This window comes from Taudactylus pleione, unplaced genomic scaffold (genome assembly GCF_031769625.1).
Source record: "Taudactylus pleione unplaced genomic scaffold, aTauple2 ptg000867l, whole genome shotgun sequence".
In the NCBI taxonomy this organism is placed as follows: Eukaryota; Metazoa; Chordata; class Amphibia; order Anura; family Myobatrachidae; genus Taudactylus; species Taudactylus pleione.
Genome location: NW_028285269.1, coordinates 230358 through 254467, shown reverse-complemented (window position 1 = coordinate 254467; position 24110 = coordinate 230358). Strand labels below are relative to the sequence as shown.

The 24110-nt window shown below is 42.8% G+C and overlaps 1 protein-coding gene across 1 annotated transcript in view; it reads right to left on the bottom strand.

The window, feature by feature from the left end:
* LOC148474223 (uncharacterized) overlaps positions 1–24110 on the bottom strand; it is an 88954-nt gene that overhangs the window by 34504 nt on the left and 30340 nt on the right. The window contains exon 2 of the mRNA XM_088458916.1: positions 15357–15440. Within this exon, the coding sequence (XP_088315042.1) occupies positions 15357–15408 (52 nt within the window). The 5' untranslated portion in view covers positions 15409–15440. The remainder of the gene's footprint in view (positions 1–15356; positions 15441–24110) is intronic.

Sequence of the window (24110 nt, the reverse complement as noted above, 5' to 3'; positions counted from 1 at the left end):
TAGGTCTCTGTTACCTATAGCGACCGGGTTTTACACCCAAACTTCTCCTGCATAATAGATCAAAGACACAGTACATCTATTCTGATACATTATACCTAACAAGATGCCAGGTATCAATTATTATATTTTTGCATCATATGAAAGGTCTAGACCTATATTAACTTGGCTATTAGGGAAACATGTCTCTGATAATCATCTACATACTGCACATGAAATAATCACTTATTATAACCAACAGTTTTCTGATACTATTATGCATTTAGAGTTTATATGAAATCACATGTAGTTTGAGTAGATGTCTATCAGTATATTCTATATGTGATTTGAATATAGATATACAGAATATGAAACAGTAACTAGTAGAGCTTATCTGTATAATAATGCTGGACTTAGCATTCTCTTTGCCTCTGGCCATGTATTCATCATTTGCATTTCTTCACTCCAGCTGTTAGTTATGGCTGATTGACAATCCCTTCAGCCTATGTTAGATGCTTCACCACGCCCCTACTTTCATCCACCAATCCCCGCTGAGACATGGCCGGGGCATACCAATTTAAGCACACCTGAGACATAGCCACTTCAAGCATTTTACCTAGAGGAAGACCCCTATGTGGGTCGAAATGCGTTGGCCACATTTACTACCAAGCGAGTTACCTGAAGTATACCCTGTGACCATCTGTTCCAGCGGCACTTGACGAGTTGTTTCATCTACCCGAAGACCCGGAAAGATGCGCAGACAGGAAGAGGAGTTAGACCGCAGCAAGCCGGCTAGGGGTAAGAGTGGGTCCTGCCGAGTCCCTAGGAGGTGAGTCCACAGTCTGGGAGGGGAGTACGGCATCTGGTCTCACACGCCACCACCGTAACACCGCCTCCCGCGCACCCAGCTGTCGGCCGACGGGACAAGCCGGAGGTTGCCTGGTGACCCCGGGCGATCTCTGTCACGCCCCCGGACTGCCAGACATGGGATTGGTACTACACCTTCCTATACTCCCACAGTCCCCCGTACTGCTTACCCCGTGAACACCACCCTTGTCAGTGCCCAGAATAAACCCACAGCAATCCTCTGCTATCCAAGTGCGGGATGCCGCACCTACAAACATACTTACCTCCACATATCTATTTATCCCGACTAGGAACTCCAGGGTATTTAGGTCTCGCTCACACATCAACCCAGACTCCGCAATTGACTATTTCCTATTTTTGGGATTTTCCTTATATATTTAATTTTCCTTTTTTTCTCTCACCTCTTATTGTCCAATGGTATCTACCGAACTCATTTTCAGCATTGACTTTATTTGGACAGTGTTCATCATTGTTTATTATTTTATTTTTGTCCTCCATCTTCAGATTATGTGCACTTAGGCAGTACAGATATTTTTAGTTGTGTGTATTATTGAAAATTTCCAGTAAAGCCTTTATCAGTAATACTTGTCTTGTCTATTCAGATACACCTTTACATTGTATAGTCAGTTCCACACTGACATTGGCACACACCAATGTAATTAGGGGCTTAGAGCGCTTTATATCTGTTCCCACAGTGTATTTATTTATAAATATTTGTAGCACTTACCTAGATTGTGCCGTCAAAATGCCATATCCCTCTGGGCAGGTTTGGGGGTGTCCTGCGCTCTGGATTTCAACCCCAGTATGTTAGGTACATACCCTAAGAGGTTACCTGGGTGCGGTGGGTAGGCCCATAACCATGGCCAGGATTATGCCAAAACCTCTTTTATAATTTGCAAAATGCTATTGTAATATGTAATATTATATATAATGTGTAATGCTGGGGTTGTGCATCTGTAAATCTTTTTTTATGTTTGCAACAATAGTCTCCTCCCGTTATATATATAATCAGGGTGTGCAGTCTAGGGCCCCCTATCCACATTCATTCTGGTTATAGTCTGAGTTACTGGGCACTGTAATACAGTGGTGTGCGCCAGGTCACACATTAGTAGTAAGAGCGGTAATACAGTGGTGTGCGCCAGGTCATACATTAGTAGTGAGAGCGGTAATACAGTGGTGTGCGCCAGGTCATACATTAGTAGTGAGAGCGGTAATACAGTGGTGTGCGCCAGGTCACACATTAGTAGTAAGAGCGGTAATACAGTGGTGTGCGCCAGGTCATACATTAGTAGTGAGAGCGGTAATACAGTGGTGTGCGCCAGGTCATACATTAGTAGTAAGAGCGGTAATACAGCGGTGTGCGCCAGGTCACACATTAGTAGTAAGAGCGGTAATACAGTGGTGTGCGCCAGGTCATACATTAGTAGTAAGAGCGGTAATACAGTGGTGTGCGCCAGGTCATACATTAGTAGTAAGAGCGGTAATACAGTGGTGTGCGCCAGGTCATACATTAGTAGTGAGAGCGGTAATACAGTGGTGTGTGCCAGGTCATACATTAGCAGTAAGAGCGGTAATACAGCGGTGTGCGCCAGGTCATACATTAGTAGTAAGAGCGGTAATACAGTGGTGTGTGCCAGGTCATACATTAGTAGTAAGAGCGGTAATACAGCGGTGTGTGCCAGGTCATACATTAGTAGTAAGAGCGGTAATACAGCGGTGTGCGCCAGGTCATACATTAGTAGTAAGAGCGGTAATACAGTGGTGTGCGCCAGGTCATACATTAGCAGTAAGAGCGGTAATACAGTGGTGTGCGCCAGGTCATACATTAGCAGTAAGAGCGGTAATACAGTGGTGTGCACCAGGTCATACATTAGTAGTAAGAGCGGTAATACAGTGGTGTGGGTCAGGTCATACATTAGTAGTAAGAGCGGTAATACAGCGGTGTGCGCCAGGTCATACATTAGTAGTAAGAGCGGTAATACAGTGGTGTGCGCCAGGTCATACATTAGCAGTAAGAGCGGTAATACAGTGGTGTGCGCCAGGTCATACATTAGCAGTAAGAGCGGTAATACAGTGGTGTGTGCCAGGTCATACATTAGTAGTAAGAGCGGTAATACAGCGGTGTGTGCCAGGTCATACATTAGTAGTAAGAGCGGTAATACAGCGGTGTGCGCCAGGTCATACATTAGCAGTAAGAGCGGTAATACAGCGGTGTGTGCCAGGTCATACATTAGTAGTAAGAGCGGTAATACAGCGGTGTGCGCCAGGTCATACATTAGCAGTAAGAGCGGTAATACAGCGGTGTGCGCCAGGTCATACATTAGTAGTAAGAGCGGTAATACAGCGGTGTGCGCCAGGTCATACATTAGTAGTAAGAGCGGTAATACAGCGGTGTGTGCCAGGTCATACATTAGTAGTAAGAGCGGTAATACAGCGGTGTGCGCCAGGTCATACATTAGCAGTAAGAGCGGTAATACAGCGGTGTGCGCCAGGTCATACATTAGTAGTAAGAGCGGTAATACAGTGGTGTGCTCCAGGTCATACATTAGCAATAAGAGCGGTAATACAGCGGTGTGCGCCAGGTCATACATTAGCAGTGATATCATCCCGGCAGGACGATGGCTACAGAGAGACGGAGACAGTGTACTCCTCGCTGACACCTCCCCTTACTCAGGGCTGTCTCCAATCAAATAAACCTTTACACTTAAGTGAAATATTTTTAGCAAAGTCCATCTGTAACCAAAGACATGGGGTTATGCAATAAAATAATACAACAGTGAAACATATCAAACACATTCCAGTCCATATTTTTCAGGGACACATTTAGGAATTGTGACATCAGTCCCTTTGGTATCAGATCAGTGACATGATCTTCACTTGCTACAAAAGTTACTCTCATAGACTTCTCCACTATCGAATGAAGTGATGTCTAATAGCAATGAGCATAGACAGTCCATGGTGCTTTGTACTTTAGGATAAGTTAATTGAACACTTGTTGTCATAGTCGATGTTGATAATCTCATTTTGACTCAAAAGACTTAATTCAGACAATAGCCTTTAAAGCATAAGGCTTCCTGAGCAGTAAGTGCCATGCATTCCTCCTCAGTGGTGGATAGGGCGACAGTGGGTAGCTTTCTCCGTATGAGCGAATCCCCAGTCAGCATCACAGAAAGATTTCAATTCACTATTCCCAGATTCCAAAACTCTAATTTCAAGGAAGTTAAACCCTTAAAGTATTTTACTGTAGTCCAGTGTTATTTCCCAGGATTAATGGCAAGTTGGCTAACCCGTCTCTCACTGATCATGTAATGTCTGGATGAGTCACAATACTTGCACAAACTAATCTTCCAACAGCACTGTAATAAGGCACTTTCTTCAGATTCTCCATGTCTGCCTCTCTTTCTGGTGATAAGTATTTTATTAATTTTGTGTATCTGTCAATGGAAGTACTGGTTTTGCATCTGTCATTGTATACTGTAAGTATTGCTTCAATATATCCCTGTTGATCAATGTGAAAGTTCCTGCATTCAAGTTTTGTAAGATTCCCCAAGCCTAACAGGCTCTAGGAGGGGTATTCAATATGAAACGTAAACTTTGCTGTCGAAGTTAACGTTTCATATCGGAGCTTTTACCTGCGTTAATGTATCGGGCATGCGCCCGCTTATCCCCGTATTCAATATGAAATTAACAAAAACGGGAGCCTGCGAAGTTGGATTTGCGTAAAGTTACGAATTTTTCCTTAAAAAAATTGTAGGACCCCCCTAAAGTTGTAAAGCCATGGGGGATCACTATGGGTACCCCCGTTTTAGCCTTTACATGAAAGTCGGGGATTTAAATAGCCGCAGCAGGTGTTTTTTTCCGACATTGAAGAACTGTTGCAGAAGAGCACTTAGGTTATTTTTTTTCATTTTTTTAAGTGGTCCCATCAAATTTGGGGTACATGAAAATGGGTACTAGCATATTTTTAAGTCCCTAAAGTAAGTTTTTAAAAATTCTGCAACTGTGCACCTGCCGCTATAAATCTATTCTAGAATACACCTGCCGCTAATAATCTATTCTAGAATACACCTGCCGCTATAAATCTATTCTAGAATACACCTGCCGCATACTTGCAGAATAGCCCTGAACCTATTTCCCTATTGTTAAACAATTTTTTCCTATTTTTTTTTTTCACCCCAATTTTCACATTAATTTTTTGGGGTGTCCCTATTTCTTTTTTAAACTTTTTTTCAACACAGTTCTTTTTTAAATGTCATTCCCAGGGGTGCAGGCTATTTTTTTTTTAAGCCTGCACCCCTAAACCCCAAATTCTGCACTTTTTTTCGACACCTATTCAATGGTGAAAAGTTATCCCCGTTTTTTATTAAAGACTTTTCGAACCTGCAAAAAGTCTTTGAAATTGAATACGGTGTAAAACTAAAACCTACGATAATGACGTCATAAGTGCAATATTACGCAAAAACGATGTTTTCGCACCCATATTGAATACCCCTGTATGTCTTTTAACTTTAATTTATGCTCTTACAGATACATGACACTGTTTATGTTTCTCCTGACTTGCTAGCAACATATTTTCCACATACATAACTATAATAAACAACTATTGTCTTATGGTCTATTGTTGTAAAGACAGTGATCAGTCTCTGAACATAAAAGGTCCATCTCTAATAATACAGTATTTAGCTTAATGTACCAACAATGGCCACTTTGTTTCATTTCATACAATGTTCAATAATACAGACTTCCCCCTATTGGAACATGTCCTCATCATAATGCTTAGGAGGTTCCACATAAAATTTCTTCAATTAACTCTCCATTTAAGAAAGCCGAGTCAAAGTCTAACTGGTAAAGCAGTAAATCATGCATGACAGTTGGCATTGACTAAACACAATGTACTGTACCTTGCAACAGGTGAGATGATTTTCCTGGGCAATGTTTCTACCTGTATTCATCTTTTCACAAAGACCCACTTGTACTTCAGGATTGAGTAAGAATCCCGAGGATTCCCATCTCCGGAATCCTGATGGTTAAAATCCTGATGCATGTTGGTGAGTATTCTTACCTTACTCCTAGCCCACCCCTCCCACAGTCTAACCCTAACCATCCCCTTCTGCAATCTAAACCTAACCCTCCCCCTAGTGCCTAACCCTAACACTCACTATAAGGATTCTGACTGTTGGGATACCAGAGCCATTATTGTGATGGCTATTGGGATACCAGAGCTGGTATTGTGATGACTATTGGGATTCCAAAGCCGGTATTGTGATGACTATTGGCATACCAGAGCCGTTATTGTGATGGCTATTGGGATACCAGAGCCGGCATTTTGATGACTATTGGGATACCAGAGCCGGTATTGTGATGACTGTTGGGATACCAGAGCCGACATTGTGATGACTATTGGGATACCAGAGATGGTATGGTGATGACTATTGGGATACCAGAGCCGTTATTGTGATGGCCATTGGGATACCAGAGCTGGCATTGTGATGACTGTTGGGATTCCAGAGCCGGCATTGTGATGACTGTTGGGATTCCAGAGCCGACATTGTGATGACTGTTGGGGTACCAGAGCCGGTATTGTGATGACTGTTGGGGTACCAGAGCCAGTATTGTGATGACTGTTGGGGTACCAGAGCCAGTATTGTGATGACTGTTGGGATACCAGAGCCAGTATTGTGATGACTGTTGGGATACCAGAGTCAGTATCATGATGACTGTTGGGGTACCAGATCTGGTATTGTGACTATGGAGATTCTGACGACATCCCGTTCTTGACTACAGTATATTGCGGTGTTTAGCCTGATAACAACAATCCACATATTATTATCATTCAGCAATGCTATTTCTTTGTGTATTGCGGTTTTCCATTCTTGGATATCTGCTTCTTGGATATCTTGTGGCTCACAAAAAGCAATATCTGCAAATTCATTCATTGCTGTGTCTAAAATCTCCAACAGACCATCCCAGTGATTACCGCTCACCTGGTCAGCCAGACCAATTACTTGTTACCACTCCCTATATATTTCCAGGCCTAGGAGAGACACATGGCCTGAACCACTGTGTTCCTTCCTGAGGATCATTCCAGGCTCAGTGTCTCCTGTGTTTCCAGAGCTTTCTCCTGTGGATACTCTCCTTTCTTGTTACCCACTTGTACTATCGCTGTTGTATACCATCTCATCACTGCGGCTCCCATGCCGCATACAGATAACCACCAGGACAGTTTACCATCGCTGTTGTATACCATCTCATCGCTGCGGCTTCCATGCCACACACAGAGCGCTTGCTGTTATCTGAATACTATCTACCGCAATGTATCATCTCTCAGCGCCATGGCCTCCACGCCGCACAAAGAGCTGCAGCTACCACGCTGCTCACAGACCGCTTCCAGCTCCAGTTCTGCCAGTGTACCTGCAGTGAATACCATCTGCTGTTGCCACACATCTTATCTGGGGTTCCAGGTCTGGAGGGCAGGACCGGGTCACAGTCTTTTAGCATTGAGGTGTTCAGTACTGTGTGTGCCTGATGTGTCTCTATCCTGAGTTCCCCTTCCGGATTATGGTCCAGGTCTTGTGTCAGAGCTGTACCAGGTATATAGCTTCATTAGTTCTTCTCTGGTTACATATGACTCTGATTCCTGGCTTGGTTCCCGGTTCCAGACTGTCAGTACTATACTGTTTTGAGTTCAGCTTCTTCTTGTCCCTGGAGTAGTTCTCTGGCCTGATTGGTACTTGGACCATTAGATGAAAGGCTGCCCAGTGTATTGGGTTCCTTGTATTGCTCCGGTCTGTGATTCGGGGGAGACCCTTGTCCTGGAGACTTGGGAGAGAAGTTGTGCAAATCCTGTTGTCTCGGCTTCCTCAGTTCATATTTGAGAAAATAAAATGTTACCAATACTAGCATTTGGTTCCTATTCATCATTATAAAATATATTCCCCTCCTGTAAAGTCTGCTGGAGAGGATATGATCAGGAGGGTTCCCCACATTACATAATGTGGTTCTTCCTAAAACTATCATTCACCAGTCCATGTTCCTAACTTTCTCCTCCCCAGACCCCTTCCTGCCATCCCAACAGACACTCACATTGGCATACACTTTTACACCTATACACTGATACACCTATACACTGATACACCTATACACTTTGTCGAAGCTGAATAATTGGCTGAGACAAGTTCAGTTTAAAATGTAATCGCGGCAACGCCATCTTGCGAATGGCCGCAAGACTCCATTTTGGAAATGAGATCGCAAGACACCATTTTTGTGGTCAGCGTCAATTCAAGTTATAACTCAGGAGCTAAGAACAGATGGCAATGTTTTTGTTAACCTACCAAGGGTAACTGCAAAAACCAGCTGTCTTAGTAAAAGTAAATAAGAAGAGACAATGGGTATTTTTACATACAAATTGGGAATCCCTGGATGCAGATAAAGTATAGTTGTGGCAATTGTAATATAATATCTACACAATTGGATTTGTCTGAATCCTAGACAGGATGGCCCCAAATTCCACAGCTTGAGGTGGTAATACATTTGCATTTCACACAAGAGTCTGTAAGAACAAAAGAGGTTTTGTTTTCCTTTGAACACACAACAGGTGGGGGCCTGCTGACAGAGGGCATGTAGAACTACAACCCTCAGCCATCCACACTGCTGGATGTTCACTTTGTGTATGAGAAATTATGCACTTAAATCTCACCCATTAATAACTAGCGTCCTTATATCAAACCCCGAATACTCACACACTACATATTCGCACACAAGGTTCCATTAGCATCAAAATGTATGATTCAAGTTGGTTAAGTTAGTTTAAATGCTAAGAAATAGAGGTTTTTGATATCTAAGGTATTATACATGATAAGCAAGGTGTGTTTGGTTTCGTTCTGATGCGTACGCTTTTTACAGAATCCCGGTGTTATCGGTGGAGAGATCGCATCATGCAAACTCAAGTTACGGATCGCAGAACTTACAAGCAACAAAATGTTTAGTTGATGGAATGTTACAGGAGACGTTACCAGAAAGACTCCGGCTGTTATAGGCAGGGAAAGTCTATTTGAAACAACCTGTTAAATGTGTCGATACATATGCTTCTCCTCTGGGAACCAATGAGATCAGCAGGAAGTTCCCCCTTTGTCCTGTTTCAGTCTGGGGGGGAATAAATACATGTGTCCAAACACTGGTTTGGTAGTTCATGCTGAATTTTGGGTGAGCTGAGGATATCTAGTCAGAAGTCTATCTCTGGGTCCAGAGGCGCAGCGTATGTATAACCGTACTTGGGTCTGTATTATTTCCTTTTACGCCTAACTTGTGTATGTATAGATTGCGTGTAACTGACTGTACTTTTACCTGAATAATACTTGTGCGTTGGAACCACAGATTTCCACTCCTGTCTTTATTTGCGGTTAAACTGCGTATGCAATTAGCGTTCTGTTTAGAGGTTTTAGGCAGGAATATATTAAAAGGTTTATTGATGAATTCAACAACTTTTACACCTATACACTGATACACCTATACACTGATACACCTATACACTGATACACCTATACACTGATACACCTATACACTGATACACCTATACACTGATACACCTATACACTGATACACCTATACACTGATACACCTATACACTGATACACCTATACACTGATACACCTATACACTGATACACCTATACACTGATACACCTATACACTGATACACCTATACACTGATACACCTATACACTGATACACCTATACACTGATACACCTATACACTGATACACCTATACACTGATACACCTATACACTGATACACCTATACACTGATACACCTATACACTGATACACCTATACACTGATACACCTATACACTGATACACCTATACACTGATACACCTATACACTGATACACCTATACACTGATACACCTATACACTGATACACCTATACACTGATACACCTATACACTGATACACCTATACACTGATACACCTATACACTGATACACCTATACACTGATACACCTATACACTGATACACCTATACACTGATACACCTATACACTGATACACCTATACACTGATACACCTATACACTGATACACCTATACACTGATACACCTATACACTGATACACCTATACACTGATACACCTATACACTGATACACCTATACACTGATACACCTATACACTGATACACCTATACACTGATACACCTATACACTGATACACCTATACACTGATACACCTATACACTGATACACCTATACACTGATACACCTATACACTGATACACCTATACACTGATACACCTATACACTGATACACCTATACACTGATACACCTATACACTGATACACCTATACACTGATACACCTATACACTGATACACCTATACACTGATACACCTATACACTGATACACCTATACACTGATACACCTATACACTGATACACCTATACACTGATACACCTATACACTGATACACCTATACACTGATACACCTATACACTGATACACCTATACACTGATACACCTATACACTGATACACCTATACACTGATACACCTATACACTGATACACCTATACACTGATACACCTATACACTGATACACCTATACACTGATACACCTATACACTGATACACCTATACACTGATACACCTATACACTGATACACCTATACACTGATACACCTATACACTGATACACCTATACACTGATACACCTATACACTGATACACCTATACACTGATACACCTATACACTGATACACCTATACACTGATACACCTATACACTGATACACCTATACACTGATACACCTATACACTGATACACCTATACACTGATACACCTATACACTGATACACCTATACACTGATACACCTATACACTGATACACCTATACACTGATACACCTATACACTGATACACCTATACACTGATACACCTATACACTGATACACCTATACACTGATACACCTATACACTGATACACCTATACACTGATACACCTATACACTGATACACCTATACACTGATACACCTATACACTGATACACCTATACACTGATACACCTATACACTGATACACCTATACACTGATACACCTATACACTGATACACCTATACACTGATACACCTATACACTGATACACCTATACACTGATACACCTATACACTGATACACCTATACACTGATACACCTATACACTGATACACCTATACACTGATACACCTATACACTGATACACCTATACACTGATACACCTATACACTGATACACCTATACACTGATACACCTATACACTGATACACCTATACACTGATACACCTATACACTGATACACCTATACACTGATACACCTATACACTGATACACCTATACACTGATACACCTATACACTGATACACCTATACACTGATACACCTATACACTGATACACCTATACACTGATACACCTATACACTGATACACCTATACACTGATACACCTATACACTGATACACCTATACACTGATACACCTATACACTGATACACCTATACACTGATACACCTATACACTGATACACCTATACACTGATACACCTATACACTGATACACCTATACACTGATACACCTATACACTGATACACCTATACACTGATACACCTATACACTGATACACCTATACACTGATACACCTATACACTGATACACCTATACACTGATACACCTATACACTGATACACCTATACACTGATACACCTATACACTGATACACCTATACACTGATACACCTATACACTGATACACCTATACACTGATACACCTATACACCTATACACCTATACACCTATATACCACTAATGGTCAGATTAACTTATTTTGGGAAAACAGCTAATTTAGGGGGTCATTCAGACCCACTTGCGAGCGGCAGTACGCTCGCAAGTGGGTCGATGTTCCCCACTGCGCATGCGCACGACGGAGGGAGCTCCGTCGTGTGCATGCGCGAGACCCGACGAGCGAAGAACTTTCCTCGGATGGTGACTGACAGCACGCACCCTTTGGTGGGCGTGCCTGCCAGATGGAGGCATTCCCAAGGGAACGCCTACCGTCAGAAGCCGGCCCCACTGACATCACTAGTGATGTCAATGGGAGTGATTTTGGCTCTGATAGAGCCAAAATCACTCCTGGCCTTGTGGTTGAGAAACTCAACCGCAGGCTTTTACTCACAGTTCCGATGGTCGCGATGGTCAAGACCATCGCGACCATCATTTTGCACGCTCGTATATGCTGTGGGTGGTGACCCACAGCTATACGAGCATCCAGGAGGACGCTCCATATTAATGGAGGTGGGCCCTGATTCAGAGCGAGCGCTCTGGTCAGAGCGTCCGGCTCTGAATCAGGGCCTTAGTCTTTTCCCCTCTCCATACATTAAAGTAGCCACCTAGCAAACCTACAGTATCAAATATCACATATATATAAGAAATTAATCAGCACAGTTTGCTGGTGCATCTTCGTCATTTCACAATGTGACTTCGATGCATTTCCTGCAAAGAAAGAGGCCCGACACTAGCAGTGTAGCACGGGACCTGGTAACTCATTAACGGCAGGAAAAGTTGCGCTGCGTTGCGTATTGAGCCTACATGTATGAGGACACATCTGTACCCCTGCCCAGGTTCCTGGCATAAGAGCTTCATGAGACAAAAGCCAATATAGAGTGTCAGTGTATTTGGTTTATTACTGGTCAGGCAGATAAGGTACAAAATCTAAAAACAGGAGAAGTCTAAGGTCAAGGTCACAGGCGAAGATATAATAAGAGAATCAACCCCCAGGACAAGTACACAGGAGGGTAAAGGAGATCTAATACTCTGGCAGAAAACGGAGGAAGTCTGGTGCACAGGTGTACTCATAACTCACTGACACATTTCCCAGGTCACCCAGCAGGTGCACAGGTGTACTCATAACTCACTGACACATTTCCCAGGTCACCCAGCAGGTGCACAGGTGTACCTCATAACTCACTGACACATTTCCCAGGTCACCCAGCAGGTGCACAGGTGTAGTCATTACTCACTGACACATTTCCCAGGTCACCCAGCAGGTGCACAGCTGTAATCATTACTCACTGACACATTTCCCAGGTCACCCAGCAGGTGCACAGGTGTACTCATCACTCACTGACACATTTCCCAGGTCACCCAGCAGGTGTAATCATTACTCACTGACACATTTCCCAGGTCACCCAGCAGGTGTACAGGTGTAATCATTACTGACTGACACATTTCCCAGGTCACCCAGCAGGAGTACAGGTGTAATCATTACTCACTGACACATTTCCCAGGTCACCCAGCAGGTGCACAGGTGTAATCATTACTCACTGACACATTTCCCAGGTCACCCAGCAGGAGCACAGCTGTAATCATTACTCACTGACACATTTCCCAGGTCACCCAGCAGGTGTACAGGTGTAATCATTACTCACTGACACATTTCCCAGGTCACCCAGCAGGAGCACAGGTGTAATCATTACTCACTGACATTTCCCAGGCCACCCAGCAGGTGACAGGTGTAATCATTACTCACTGACATTTCCCAGGCCACCCAGCAGGTGACAGGTGTACTCATTACTCACTGACACATTTCCCAGGTCACCCAGCAGGAGCACAGGTGTAATCATTAATCACTGACACATTTCCCAGGTCACCCAGCAGGTGCAAAGGGGTAGTCATTACTCACTGACACATTTCCCAGGTCACCCGGCAGGTGTACAGGTGTATTCATTACTCACTGACACATTTCCCAGGTCACCCGGCAGGTGCACAGGTGTAATCATTACTCACTGACACATTTCCCAGGTCACCCAGCAGGAGCACAGGTGTAATCATTACTCACTGACACATTTCCCAGGTCACCCAGCAGGTGCACAGGTGTATTCATTACTCACGGACACATTTCCCAGGTCACCCAGCAGGTGCACAGGTGTAATCATTACTCACTGACATTTCCCAGGCCACCCAGCAGGGGAACAGGTGTAATCATTACCCACTGACACATTTCCCAGGTCACCCAGCAGGAGCACAGGTGTATTCATTACTCACTGACACATTTCCCAGGTCACCCAGCAGGAGCACAGGTGTATTCATTACTCACTGACACATTTCCCAGGTCACCCAGCAGGAGCACAGCTGTAATCATTACTCACTGACACATTTCCCAGGTCACCCAGCAGGTGTACAGGTGTAATCATTACTCACTGACACATTTCCCAGGTCACCCAGCAGGTGCACAGGTGTAATCATTACTCACTGACATTTCCCAGGCCACCCAGCAGGTGACAGGTGTAATCATTACTCACTGACATTTCCCAGGCCACCCAGCAGGTGACAGGTGTATTCATTACTCACGGACACATTTCCCAGGTCACCCAGCAGGTGCACAGGTGTAATCATTACTCACTGACATTTCCCAGGCCACCCAGCAGGTGCACAACTGTACTCATTACTCACTGACACAATTCAGGGTCACCCAGCAGGTGAAAAGATTCACATGTGTAAATATTTCACTTGTGATTCTGGGGATTCCTGGAAAACATGCCCTGTTTGGGTGAGAACGTGTGCTCCTGTGTTAACAGCTAAAAAGTAAGATATTATAGTATTTTGAGACTCTTCCCATTGACGTTACTCCCAGAGGCGTTTTCCTTTTCCTGTTGCTACCTCCAATATCCGCATTATTTTCTATAATGGACATATAGCTATCACTGTCACGCTATACAGTAGCTATCACTGTCACGCTATACAGTAGCTACCACTGTCACGCTATACAGTAGCTACCACTGTCACGCTATACAGTAGCTACCACTGTCACGCTATACAGTAGCTACCACTGTCACGCTATACAGTAGCTATCCCTGTCACGCTATACAGTAGCCATCACTGTCACGCTATACAGTAGCCATCACTGTCACGCTATACAGTAGCTACCACTGTCACGCTATACAGTAGCTATCCCTGTCACGTTATACAGTAGCCATCACTGTCACGCTATACAGTAGCTATCACTGTCACGCTATACAGTAGCTATCACTGTCACGCTATACAGTAGCTATCACTGTCACGCTATGCACTCTTACAGGACACTGTGCTTTGTGTCTCCATAATCTGTGGAAATATCAAAAACTGAAATACAGAAAATAATAAATAAAATCAAGACAGAAATGCAGATGCACAGATTTCACAAGTAGTGATCATTCTAGGACCCTGCACCTCTTACTGCCCGTGCAGATCCTCTTTCCTGCCTGGGGTGTCTGCTCTCTGCTCTGGTGCTTCTAGCACACTCAGTTGATTCAACAAACTGTTGAGATAAAGACCAGAGTGTGCTAGAAGTACGAGAGCAGAGAGCGCCACCCCAGGCAGGAAAGTGGAGCTGCACGGGATGTGATAGGTGCAGGGTGCTAGAATGAACACTACACAAGGGAACTGACCATCATGCAATGTAATCAGCAGGTGGCGAAACCCGTAGCAAGAAATAAAGACAATAATATACCAACCAGTGCATAAGCCCTCCGAGGTCCTCTCCCCAGGCTCCTCTGCGTCCTGCATACTCCTGGTACTGCTACAGCTTCATGTGATCACTGCAGAGACAAAACGTGTTCTTATGTTATAGGACTGACAGGCACTATATAACATACCAGACGAATAGGCACTATATAACAAACCAGCCGTATAGGCACTATATAACATACCAGCCATATAGGCACTATATAAACATACCAGCCGTATAGGCACTATATAACATACCAGCCATATAGGCACTATATAACATACCAGCCGTATAGGCACTATATAACATACCAGCCGTATAGGCACTATATAACATACCAGCCGTTTAGGCACTATATAACATACCAGCCGTATAGGCACTATATAACATACCAGCCATATAGGCACTATATAACATACCAGCTATATAGGCACTATATAACATACCAGCTGTATAGGCACTATATAACATACCAGCCGTATAGGCACTATATAACATACCAGCCATATAGGCACTATATAACATACCAGCCGTATAGGCACTATATAACATACCAGCCGTATAGGCACTATATAACATACCAGCCATATAGGCACTATATAACATACCAGCCGTATAGGCACTATATAACATACCAGCCGTATAGGCACTATATAACATACCAGCCGTATATACCAGCCGTATAGGCACTATATAACATACCAGCCGTATAGGCACTGTATAACATACCAGCCGTATAGGCAATATATAACATACCAGCCGTATAGGCACTATATAACATACCAGCCGTATAGGCACTATATAACATACCAGCCGTATAGGCACTATATAACATACCAGCCGTATAGGCACTATATAACATACCAGCCGCATAGGCACTATATAACATACCAGCCGCATAGGCACTATATAACATACCAGCCGTATAGGCACTATATAACATACCAGCCGTATAGGCACTATATAAACATACCAGCCGTATAGGCACTATATAACTTACCAGCCGTATAGGCACTATATAACATACCAGCCGTATAGGCACTATATAACATACCAGCCGTATAGGCACTATATAACATACCAGCCGTATAGGCACTATATAAACAAACCAGCCGTATATACCAGCCGTATAGGAACTATATAACATACCAGCTATATAGGCACTATATAACATACCAGCCGTATAGGCACTATATAACATACCAGCCGTATAGGCACTATATAACATACCAGCCGTATAGGCACTATATAACATACCAGCCGTATAGGCACTATATAACATACCAGCCGTATAGGCACTATATAAACATACCAGCCGTATAGGCACTATATAAACATACCAGCCGTATAGGCACTATATAACATACCAGTATAGGCACTATATAAACATACCAGCCGTATAGGCACTATATAAACAAACAAGCCGTATATACCAGCCGTATAGGCACTATATAACATACCAGCTATATAGGCACTATATAACATACCAGCCGTATAGGCACTATATAACATACCAGCCGTATAGGCACCATATAACATACCAGCCGTATAGGCACTATATAACATACCAGCCGTATAGGCACTATATAACAAACATACCAGCCGTATAGGCACTATATAAACATACCAGCCGTATAGGCACTATATAACATACCAGCCGCATAGGCACTATATAAACATACCAGCCGCATAGGCACTATATAACATACCAGCCGTATAGGCACTATATAAACATACCAGCCGTATAGGCACTATATAAACATACCAGCCATATAGGCACTATATAACATACCAGCCGTATAGGCACTATATAACATACCAGCCGTATAGGCACTATATAACATACCAGCCGTATAGGCACTATATAAACATACCAGCCGTATAGGCACTATATAAACATACCAGCCGTATAGGCACTATATAACATACCAGTATAGGCACTATATAAACATACCAGCCGTATAGGCACTATATAAACAAACAAGCCGTATATACCAGCCGTATAGGCACTATATAACATACCAGCTATATAGGCACTATATAACATACCAGCCGTATAGGCACTATATAACATACCAGCCGTATAGGCACCATATAACATACCAGCCGTATAGGCACTATATAACATACCAGCCGTATAGGCACTATATAACAAACATACCAGCCGTATAGGCACTATATAACATACCAGCCGCATAGGCACTATATAACATACCAGCCGCATAGGCACTATATAAACATACCAGCCGCATAGGCACTATATAACATACCAGCCGCATAGGCACTATATAACATACCATCCCTATGTTGTAGGGAATCCTACGCCTTCCTCACTCCCGATGTAGGGAATCCTACGCCTTCCTCACTCCCGATGTAGGGAATCCTATGCCTTCCTCACTCCCGATGTAGGGAATCCTACGCCTTCCTCACTCCCGATGTAGGGAATCCTACGCCTTCCTCACTCCCTATGTAGGGAATCCTACGCCTTTCTCACTCCCTATGTAGGGAATCCTACGCCTTCCACACTCCCGATGTAGGGAATCCTACGCCTTCCTCACTCCCTATGTAGGGAATCCTACGCCTTTCTCACTCCCTATGTAGGGAATCCTACGCCTTCCTCACTCCCGATGTAGGGAATCCTACGCCTTCCTCACTCCCGATGTAGGGAATCCTATGCCTTCCTCACTCCCAATGCTAAACGTTACAGTGTTACAGCCGCTGCTGAGTAATATGATATACAGCATGCCTATGTTCTGTGTGTGTGACTGCAGGTGTATCTACAGCTAAACGTTACAGTGTTACAGCTGGTGCTGAGTAATATGATATGTAGCATGTCTATGTTCTGTGTGACTGCAGGTGTATCTACAGCTAAACGTTACAGTGTTACAGCTGGTGCTGAGTAATATGATATGTAGCATGTCTATGTTCTGTGTGACTGCGGGTGTATCTACATGCTAAACGTTACAGTGTTACAGCTGCTGCTGAGTAATATGATATACAGCATGCCTATGTTCTGTGTGTGACTGCAGGTGTATCTACATGCTAAACGTTAGTGTTACAGCTGCTGCTGAGTAATATGATATGTAGCATGCCTATGTTCTGTGTGTGACTGCGGGTGTATCTACATGCTAAACGTTACAGTGTTACAGCTGGTGCTGAGTAATATGATATACAGCATGCCTATGTTCTGTGTGACTGCGAGTGTATCTACATGCTAACCGTTACAGTGTTACAGCTGGTGCTGAGTAATATGATATACAGCATGCCTATGTTCTGTGTGTGACTGCGGGTGTATCTACATGCTAAACGTTACAGTGTTACAGCTGCTGCTGAGTAATATGATATGTAGCATGTCTATGTTCTGTGTATGACTGCGGGTGTATCTACATGCTAAACGTTACAGTGTTACAGCCGCTGCTGAGTAATATGATATGTAGCACGTCTATGTTCTGTGTATGACTGCGGGTATATATGCATGCTAAATGTTACAGTGTTACAGCTGGTGCTGAGTAATATGATATGTAGCATGTCTATGTTCTGTGTGACTGCGGGTGTATCTGCATGCTAAATGTTACAGTGTTACAGCTGGTGCTGAGTAATATGATATGTAGCATGCCTATGTACTGTGTGTGACTGCGGGTGTATCTGCATGCTAAACATTACAGTGTTACAGCTGCTGAGTAATATGATATGTAGCATGCCTATGTTCTGTGTTTGACTGCGGGTGTATATACATGCTAAACGTTAGTGTTACAGCTGCTGCTGAGTAATATGATATACAGCATGTCTATGTTCTGTGTGTGACTACGGGTGTATATACATGCTAAACGTTACAGTGTTACAGCTGGTGCTGAGTAATATGATATACAGCATGCCTATGTTCTGTGTGTGACTGCGGGTGTATATACATGCTAAACGTTACAGTGTTACAGCTGCTGCTGAGTAATATGATATGTAGCATGTCTATGTTCTGTGTGTGACTGCGGGTGTATCTACATGCTAAACGTTACAGTGTTACAGCTGCTGATGAGTAATATGATATGTAGCATGTCTATGTTCTGTGTGACTGTGGGTATATATGCATGCTAAACATTACAGTGTTACAGCTGCTGCTGAGTAATATGATATGTAGCATGTCTATGTTCTGTGTGTGACTGCCGGTGTATATACATGCTAAACATTACAGTGTTACAGCTGCTGCTGAGTAATATGATATGTAGCATGTCTATGTTCTGTGTGTGACTGCCGGTGTATATACATGCTAAACGTTACAGTGTTACAGCTGCTGCTGAGTAATATGATATGTAGCATGTCTATGTTCTGTGTGTGACTGCGGGTGTATATACATGCTAAACGTTACAGTGTTACAGCTGCTGCTGAGTAATATGATATACAGCATGCCTATGTTCTGTGTGACTGCGGGTGTATATACATGCTAAACGTTACAGTGTTACAGCTGCTGCTGAGTAATATGATATGTAGCATGTCTATGTTCTGTGTGTGACTGCGGGTGTATCTACATGCTAAACGTTACAGTGTTACAGCTGCTGCTTAGTAATATGATATGTAGCATGTCTATGTTCTGTGTGACTGCAGGTGTATATACATACTAAACGTTAGTGTTACAGCTGCTGCTGAGTAATATGATATGTAGCAAGCCTATGTTCTGTGTGTGATTGCGGGTGTATATACATGCTAAACGTTACAGTGTTACAGCTGCTGCTGAGTAATATGATATACAGCATGCCTATGTTCTGTGTGTGACTGCGGGTGTATCTACATGCTAAACGTTACAGTGTTACAGCTGCTGCTGAGTAATATGATATATAGCATGTCTATGTTCTGTGTCAATGCGGGTATATATGCATGCTAAACGTTACAGTGTTACAGCCGCTGCTGAGAAATATGATATGTAGCATGCCTATGTTCTGTGCGTGACTGCGGGTGTATCTACATGCTAAACGTTACAGTGTTACAGCTGCTGAGTAATATGATATGTAGCATGTCTATGTTGTGTGTATTACTGCGGGCATATATGCATGCTAAATGTTACAGTGTTACAGCTGGTGCTGAGTAATATGATATGTAGCATGCCTATGTTCTGTGTATGACTGCGGGTATATATACATGCTAAATGTTACAGTGTTACAGCTGGTGCTGAGAAATATGATATGTAGCATGTCTATGTTCTGTGTGTGACTGCGGGAGTATATACATGCTAAACGTTACAGTGTTACAGCTGCTGCTGAGTAATATGATATGTAGCATGCCTATGTTCTGTGTGTGACTGCCGGTGTATCTACATGCTAAACGTTACAGTGTTACAGCTGGTGCTGAGTAATATGATATACAGCATGCCTATGTTCTGTGTGACTGCGGGTGTATCTACATGCTAAACGTTACAGTGTTACAGCTGGTGCTGAGTAATATGATATACAGCATGCCTATATTCTGTGTGTGACTGCGGGTGTATCTACATGCTAAACGTTACAGTGTTACAGCTGCTGCTGAGTAATATGATATGTAGCATGTCTATGTTCTGTGTATGACTGCGGGTGTATCTACATGCTAAACGTTACAGTGTTACAGCCGCTGCTGAGTAATATGATATGTAGCACGTCTATGTTCTGTGTATGACTGCGGGTATATATGCATGCTAAATGTTACAGTGTTACAGCTGGTGCTGAGTAATATGATATGTAGCATGTCTATGTTCTGTGTGACTGCGGGTGTATCTGCATGCTAAATGTTACAGTGTTACAGCTGGTGCTGAGTAATATGATATGTAGCATGCCTATGTACTGTGTGTGACTGCGGGTGTATCTGCATGCTAAACATTACAGTGTTACAGCTGCTGAGTAATATGATATGTAGCATGCCTATGTTCTGTGTTTGACTGCGGGTGTATATACATGCTAAACGTTAGTGTTACAGCTGCTGCTGAGTAATATGATATACAGCATGTCTATGTTCTGTGTGTGACTACGGGTGTATATACATGCTAAACGTTACAGTGTTACAGCTGGTGCTGAGTAATATGATATACAGCATGCCTATGTTCTGTGTGTGACTGCGGGTGTATATACATGCTAAACGTTACAGTGTTACAGCTGCTGCTGAGTAATATGATATGTAGCATGTCTATGTTCTGTGTGACTGCGGGTGTATCTACATGCTAAACGTTACAGTGTTACAGCTGCTGCTGAGTAATATGATATGTAGCATGTCTATGTTCTATGTGACTGCGGGTGTATCTACATGCTAAACGTTACAGTGTTACAGCTGCTGCTGAGTAATATGATATGTAGCATGTCTATGTTCTGTGTGTGACTGCAGGTGTATATACATGCTAAACGTTACAGTGTTACAGCTGCTGCTGAGTAATATGATATGTAGCATGTCTATGTTCTGTGTGTGACTGCGGGTGTATCTACATGCTAAACGTTACAGTTGCTGATGAGTAATATGATATGTAGCATGTCTATGTTCTGTGTGACTGTGGGTATATATGCATGCTAAACATTACAGTGTTACAGCTGCTGCTGAGTAATATGATATGTAGCATGTCTATGTTCTGTGTGTGACTGCCGGTGTATATACATGCTAAACATTACAGTGTTACAGCTGCTGCTGAGTAATATGATATGTAGCATGTCTATGTTCTGTGTGTGACTGCCGGTGTATATACATGCTAAACGTTACAGTGTTACAGCTGCTGCTGAGTAATATGATATGTAGCATGTCTATGTTCTGTGTGTGACTGCGGGTGTATATACATGCTAAACGTTACAGTGTTACAGCTGCTGCTGAGTAATATGATATGTAGCATGTCTATGTTCTGTGTGTGACTGCGGGTGTATATACATGCTAAACGTTACAGTGTTACAGCTGCTGCTGAGTAATATGATATACAGCATGCCTATGTTCTGTGTGTGACTGCGGGTGTATCTGCATGCTAAACATTACAGTATTACAGCTGCTGCTTAGTAATATGATATGTAGCATGTCTATGTTCTGTGTGACTGCGGGTGTATATACATGCTAAACGTTACAGTGTTACAGCTGCTGCTGAGTAATATGATATACAGCATGCCTATGTTCTGTGTGTGACTGCGGGTGTATCTACATGCTAAACGTTACAGTGTTACAGCTGCTGCTGAGTAATATGATATGTAGCATGTCTATGTTCTGTGTGTGACTGCGGGTGTATCTGCATGCTAAACATTACAGTATTACAGCTGCTGCTGAGTAATATGATATGTAGCATGTCTATGTTCTGTGTGTGACTGCGGGTGTATCTACATGCTAAACGTTACAGTGTTACAGCTGCTGCTGAGTAATATGATATACAGCATGTCTATGTTCTGTGTGTGACTGCAGGTGTATATACATGCTAAACGTTACAGTGTTACAGCTGCTGCTGAGTAATATGATATGTAGCATGTCTATGTTCTGTGTGTGACTGCGGGTGTATCTGCATGCTAAACGTTACAGTGTTACAGCTGCTGCTGAGTAATATGATATACAGCATGTCTATGTTCTGTGTGTGACTGCAGGTGTATATACATGCTAAACGTTACAGTGTTACAGCTGCTGCTGAGTAATATGATATACAGCATGTCTATGTTCTGTGTGTGACTGCGGGTGTATCTACATGCTAAACATTAGTGTTACAGCTGCTACTGAGTAATATGATATACAGCATGCCTATGTTCTGTGTGTGACTGCGGGTGTATATACATGCTAAACGTTACAGTGTTACAGCTGCTGCTGAGTAATATGATATACAGCATGTCTATGTTCTGTGTGTGACTGCAGGTGTATCTGCATGCTAAACGTTACAGTGTTACAGCTGCTGCTTAGTAATATGATATGTAGCATGTCTATGTTCTGTGTGACTGCGGGTGTATATACATGCTAAACGTTACAGTGTTACAGCTGCTGCTGAGTAATATGATATACAGCATGCCTATGTTCTGTGTGTGACTGCGGGTGTATCTACATGCTAAACGTTACAGTGTTACAGCTGCTGCTGAGTAATATGATATACAGCATGCCTATGTTCTGTGTGACTGCGGGTGTATATACATGCTAAACGTTACAGTGTTACAGCTGCTGCTGAGTAATATGATATGTAGCATGTCTATGTTCTGTGTGTGACTGCGGGTGTATCTGCATGCTAAACGTTAGTGTTACAGCTGCTGCTGAGTAATATGATATGTAGCATGTCTATGTTCTGTGTGTGACTGCGGGTGTATCTACATGCTAAACGTTACAGTGTTACAGCTGCTGCTTAGTAATATGATATGTAGCATGTCTATGTTCTGTGTGACTGCAGGTGTATATACATACTAAACGTTAGTGTTACAGCTGCTGCTGAGTAATATGATATGTAGCATGCCTATGTTCTGTGTGTGATTGCGGGTGTATATACATGCTAAACGTTACAGTGTTACAGCTGCTGCTGAGTAATATGATATACAGCATGCCTGTGTTCTGTGTGTGACTGCGGGTGTATCTACATGCTAAACGTTACAGTGTTACAGCTGCTGCTGAGTAATATGATATACAGCATGCCTATGTTCTGTGTGTGACTGCGGGTGTATCTACATGCTAAACGTTACAGTGTTACAGCTGCTGCTGAGTAATATGATATATAGCATGTCTATGTTCTGTGTCAATGCGGGTATATATGCATGCTAAACGTTACAGTGTTACAGCCGCTGCTGAGAAATATGATATGTAGCATGCCTATGTTCTG